The sequence below is a fragment of the Amblyraja radiata genome, chromosome 3 (genome assembly GCF_010909765.2).
Source record: "Amblyraja radiata isolate CabotCenter1 chromosome 3, sAmbRad1.1.pri, whole genome shotgun sequence".
Taxonomy (NCBI): domain Eukaryota; kingdom Metazoa; phylum Chordata; class Chondrichthyes; order Rajiformes; family Rajidae; genus Amblyraja; species Amblyraja radiata.
In genome coordinates, this window is record NC_045958.1 from 49,246,139 (window position 1) to 49,252,138 (window position 6,000).

The 6,000-nt window shown below is 46.0% G+C and overlaps 1 protein-coding gene across 1 annotated transcript in view; it reads right to left on the reverse strand.

Annotated features, from left to right (window-relative positions):
- Positions 1-5,494, reverse strand: part of isoc1 (isochorismatase domain containing 1) — a 30,663-nt gene extending 25,169 nt beyond the window's left edge. Inside the window, exon 1 of the mRNA XM_033017774.1 lies at positions 5,080-5,494. Within this exon, the coding sequence (XP_032873665.1) occupies positions 5,080-5,328 (249 nt within the window). The 5' untranslated portion in view covers positions 5,329-5,494. The remainder of the gene's footprint in view (positions 1-5,079) is intronic.
- Positions 5,495-6,000: the final 506 nt, after the last annotated feature.

The window sequence follows — 6,000 nt, forward strand, 5'->3', positions numbered from 1 at the left end:
AATTAACACCAGCAGAGGGAACGCATAACAGACACACTGATCTGTTCTGCAGTCATGCCTACTATGTTGTGTTGTGCTGAAGCAAAGCAATAATTTCATTGTCCTATCAGGCACACATGACAATAAACTCTCTTGAATCTCGAAGGAATTTTCATGTGGGAAATTTTCTGGTGAGAAAATGCTGAAAAGTGTTCACCTCTTTTCAGTCTATATTGGAGAAACAAAACCTAAGAGTCAAAGACTTACATGCAGAACAAATATAATTCAAAATAATTACATTATTTGGAACACAAAAGCAAGTACCTTGATTCAGCAACTCTTTTGAAAGTATGAACAATATAGAAAGTTATTAAATGTCTTCCTTCAGATGGAAAAAAGGAAACTTATGACTGCCAAAATACTTCAGCTGAAGTCTAGAATATCGTGACTATTATGCAAAATAATTTGTTTACAAATAAGCAAAAACATATCATAAGAACCTTCTAGAAGTCTCAAGTGATTATTTACTGATGCTGTTTAATTATAAACAAGCCTTCATTATGTACTGGCCATGCCTGCAATTAATTCAACCCCTCAAACATATTAATTGCGCATTGGTTCTATTTCTACTGGGAGCACCGTATTATGAATAGTCATCTTTGTAGAGAAATATAATTAGCTTTCAATTCTCTGCAGCTGATTATTTGGTAGAATCATACCATAGGGCTATCTTGACAATGAAGTGAACACTAGGTGAGAATTTAAGCACATACCAACATCAAAAAGATAATCAAGCATGTCTCACATTGAACTGTTAAACCACAATACGGTACGTTAGAAATGTATTTATCCCAGGAGGGAAATTGATCTGCCAACAGTCATAAAATGCAAGATACATGAAACTGAAACTAAAGTGACGACTGGAAAGGATTAGGGATGTGCAAAGATTGGGGAGGGGAGTCTGTCTACACCCGACAGAAGGGGGAGGAGTTATATAATCTGATAGAGACAGGGAAGGATTTCCTATGGTGTTCTGTACTGCATCTTGGTGGAACCAGTCTGTTGCTGAATGTACTCCTCAGGTTGACCAGTGTGTCATGGAGAGGATGAACTATATTGTCCAAGATGCTCCACAGTTTGAGGAGCATCCTCCCCGCCATGACCGTCTGCCATGAATCCAACTCCGCCCCCAAGATGGAGCCAGTCTTCCTAATGAGTTTGTTAATCCTGTTGGTGTCCGTGGCCTTCGCCCTGCTGCCCCAGCACATGATGGCGAAGAAGCTTTGCTCCCTAGATGTGCAGGCCGGATGTTGTTAAAAGCACTGGAGAAATGCAAAAACATGACTCTCACAGTGCTTCCTGGCTTATCTAGGTGAGCACAGGGACAATGGAGGAGGTGGATGATGGGGTCCTCAACCCCCATCTTTGTTTAGTAATCGAACAGTAGGGGGGCCAGGTAGGGTTTAAACAGGGGTCGCAGGCGAGTCAGCACCAGCCTCTCCTGGGACTTCATGATGTGTGAATTCAGTGCCCCCATTCTGCAGTCTTTGGAGGAGCTGGGATGTGTCCTCTTTGATAAAGGAACAAGGCAGGATGTCTTCCACATCACAGAAACCCTCTCCAGGCTCAGCCCCAGGTTGAAGATATGCTGGAGTACTCCGCACAACTGGCTGGCACACGCCTTGAATACCCTAGGGCTGACACCATCGGGACCCGTGGCTTGGCCTGGGCAGAGTCTGCTCAGCTCTTTCGTCACCTGTTCTGCTTAGAATCATACCATATTGCTATCTTGAAAACGAAGTGTACACTAGGCGAGAAGTTAAGCACATACCAACATCAAAAAGATAATCAAGCATGTATGTAGATCTCACATTGAACTGTTAAACCACATCAAGTCCTCTCACGTGTAGCAGGAACTTTTAAGGGATGCGTCCAACTATAGTTGAAAAATGCACAAAAAAGATTGTACTAAATGAATCTCGCAGCACAAGAGGCAGACACGTGGAGATACAACTAATTTAAAATGTTAACATCACGCGGTGCGATATCAGGCAAAACAGTGGCATAACGGTATCCTCTACTTGCATGGATAAAATTGGCCCAGTTTTATTGCCAATGGAAATGTTGGCTTATGATATACCACAAAAATGACAGCAACATACATGGTTTAACACAGAAATCCCAAAGCTGCTGTCAGTGATTTAGTATTTCTCTATAGCCATGTTGTTTTTACAGCTTTTACTATCCAACTAAATCATGCAAAGTAAACGGCAGATAGAATCAGTTTGAAGAAGGGCTGAAACCTGAAACATCCACGGTCCATTTCCCCCACAGGTGCTGCCTGACCTGCTGAGCTGCCAAAATATTGCTTTCTGCTTAAGATTCCAGCATCTGCAGTCTCTTGGGTCTCTGGATTTTCCCTTAATAAATGGCAGAGCAAGCTTCCCATTTCTTATTTTCATACATTCACTTCCAATTGCAAATCCAGCCCAATACTTTTAAATTAAGGGATATGGGGAGAAAGCAGTAACAGGGTACTGATTCTGGATAATCAGCCATGATCATATTGAATGGCTGGCTCGAAGGGCCAAATGGCCTACTCCTGCACCTATTTTCTATGTAAATTCAATTTTGTTTGTGCCTTTCTGTTTACTGCATTTACGCTCACCTGTTGGTTGAAAACCTGTGATAGATTTCATTTTGCATTTAGGGCGACACAACGGTAGAGTCGCTGTCTTACAGCATTAGGAACCCGGGTTTGATCACAACCGCGAGTGTTGTAAGTAAGTTCTCCCTGTGACCGCATGGATTAATTCCAGGTGCTCCGGTTTGCTCCCACATTCCAAAGATGTGCAGGTTTGTAAGTTAACGGCTTCTGTAAATTGGCCCTTGTGTGCAGCATGTGAAACTGGGATAACATACAGTGCCCTCCATAATGGTTGGGACAAAGACCCATCATTCATTTATTTGCCTCTGTACACCACAATTTGAGATTTGTAATATAAAAAATTACATGTGGTTAAAGTGCACATTGTCAGATTTTAATAAATGGTATTTTTATACATTTTGGTTTCACCACGTAGAAATTACAGCAGTGTTTATTTCCCCCCCCCCCCCCCCATTTCAGGGCACCATAATGTTTGGAACACAGCAATGTAAATTAAAGTAGTCATGTTTAGTATTTTGTTGCATATCCTTGCATGCAATGACTGCTTGAATTGTGATTCATGGGCATCACCAGTTGAGGGGTGTCTTCTCTGGTGATGCTCTGCCAGGCCTGTATTGCAGCCATCTTTAGCTTAAGCTTGTTTTGTGGGCTAGTCCCCTTCAATTTTCTCTTCAGCATATAAAAAGCATGCTCAATTGGGTTCAGATTGAGTGATTGACTTGGCCACTCAAGAATTGACAATTTTTTAGCTTTAAAAAACTTCTTTGTTGCTTTAGCAGTATGTTTTGCTGAAGAATGCCAATGCGTTTTGAGGCATTTGTTTGAACTTGAGCAGATAGGATGGGTCTATACACTTCAGAATTTATTATGTTACTATCAAAGGCAGTTGTATCATCAATGAAGGTATGTGAGCCAGTACCATCAGCAGCCACACATGCCCAGGCCATAAAACCTCTACCACCGTGTTTCACAGATGAGGTGGCATGCTTTGGATCTTGGGCAGTTCCTTCTCTCCTCCATACTTTGCTCTTGCCATCACTCTGATATAAATTCATCTTCATCTCATCTGTCCACAATACCTTTTTCCAGAATGGTGGTTGCACTATTGAGTGCTTCTTGGCAAACTGTATCCTGGTAATCATATTTTTGCAGCTAACCAGTGGTTTGCATCTTGCAATGTAGCCTCTGTATTTCTGTTCATGAAGTCTTCTGCGGACAGTGGTCATTGACAAATCCACACCCGACTCCTGAAGAGTGTTTCTGATCTGTCGGACAGGTATTTGGGGATTTTCTTTCTTATGGAGAGAATTCTTCTGTCACCAGCTGTGGAGGTCTTCCTTGGCCTGCCAACCCTTTGCAATTAGTAAGCTCACCAGTGCTCTCTTCTTAATGATGTTCCAAACAGTTGATTTTGGCTGATGTCTCTAACAGTTTCATTCTTGTTTCTCAATCTCATAATGGCTTATTTGACTTTAATTGGCACAACTTTGGTCCTCATGTTGATAAACAGCAATAAAAGTTTCCAAAGGTGATGGAAAGACTGGAGGAAAGACTAGATGCTGAAAACTCTCTTATACTTGCATTAATGTGGCAATTAAACACACCTGAGCAATTACAAACACCTGCGAAGCTATGTGTCCCAAACATTATGGTGCCCTGAAATGGGGGGGGGGAACTATGTATAAACACAGCTGGAAGTTCTACATGGTGAAACCAAAATGTATAAAAATGGCCTTTAATAAAATCTGACAGTGTACACTTTAACCACATGTGAATTTTTCTATTACAAATCTAAAAATTGTGGAGTCTTGTCTTGTGGTTATCACACCCGAAGAGTCCACCAGGGACTATACTGGAAGTATCATACTCCCACCAGGGGCATTTTTTTACTTTTACCAAGCCAATTAACCTGCAAACCTGGTACACAAACATGCTGGAACTCAACGGGTGCAGCAGCAGCATCTATGGAGCGAAGGAAATAGGCCTATTTCCGCTGCACCCGCTGAGTTTCTCCAGCATTTTTGTGTACCTTCGATTTTCCAGTATCTGCAGTTCCTTCTTGAACCTACAAACCTGTACGTCTTTGGAGTGTGGAAGGAAACCGAAGATCTCAGAGAAAGGTGAACTCCACACAGACAGCACCCATAGTCGGGATCGAACCCGGGTCTCCGGCGCTGCATTCGCAATGAGGCAGCAACTCTACCGCTGCACCACCGTGCAGATTAGAGGCAAATAAGTACACAGTACAGAGGCAAATAAATAAATGATGGGTCTTTGTTCCAAACATTATGGAGGGCACTGTACGTGCCAATCTGTGAACCGATTCCCCGTAGTACAGATACAAAGCCAGCATTTGATTAACACTTGGTCATTCAGGTCTGGCCCAACGTGCGCATCGCTCGTCCCGGACCCGGGCAACGGAATCTACTCACCGGCACCTGCAGGGACACCAGCCGCAGCTTGCACCGCTCACTGACGGCAAACCCCTTGGGCAGGTCGATGTAGTCGCCCCACTCGGTCGAATACTGCTGCATAACGAACTTTCGGTGCACGCCGATCAGGCCGCCGTACAGCGCCAGAAACTTCTGGACCAGCACCTCGTGTCCGGCGCCGAGCGGCACCGCGCATGGCCGGCAGAACGATGCGAAGCACAACAGCACCGGCACCTGCGCCTCCGCCATCTTCAGCTGGGCTACTCCAGCCTTTCCTCCACCAAACCCTGTCAAATTTAACCCTGTCAAATTTAACCCTCTCGGGCCCGGCGCCCGACTCGGCGCTTCCCCATCCGTCGCCACAAGAGGCAGCAACGCTTCCCGGCGCAGCGAGTGGGGCCATGTGGAGCCATTCCCCCTCGTCACATCACCCGTCCCGTCCCGCCTCCCCTCCCTCCCTCCCTCCCTCCCCTCCCCCCATCCCTGCGTCACCGGCCCCGCCTCCCCTCCCTGCGTCACCGGCCCCGCCTCCCCTCCCTCCCCTCCCTCCCTGCGTCACTGGCCCCGCCTCCCCTCCCTCCCTCCCTGCGTCACCGGCCCCGCCTCCCCTCCCTCCCTGCGTCACTGGCCCCGCCTCCCCTCCCTCCCTCCCTACGTCACCGGCCCCGCCTCCCCTCCCTTCCTGCGTCACCGGTCCCGCCTCCCCCCCTCCCTCCCTGCGTCACCGGCCCCGCTCCCGAGGACCTGTCAACCAAAGATCATAGAGGAGCGGAGTGGGTGACGTTTCTGGTAACATAGAAACATAGAAACATAGAAATTAGGTGCAGGAGTAGGCCATTCGGCCCTTCGAGCCTGCACCGCCATTCAATATGATCATGGCTGATCATCCAACTCAGTATCCCGTACCTGCCTTCTCTCCAT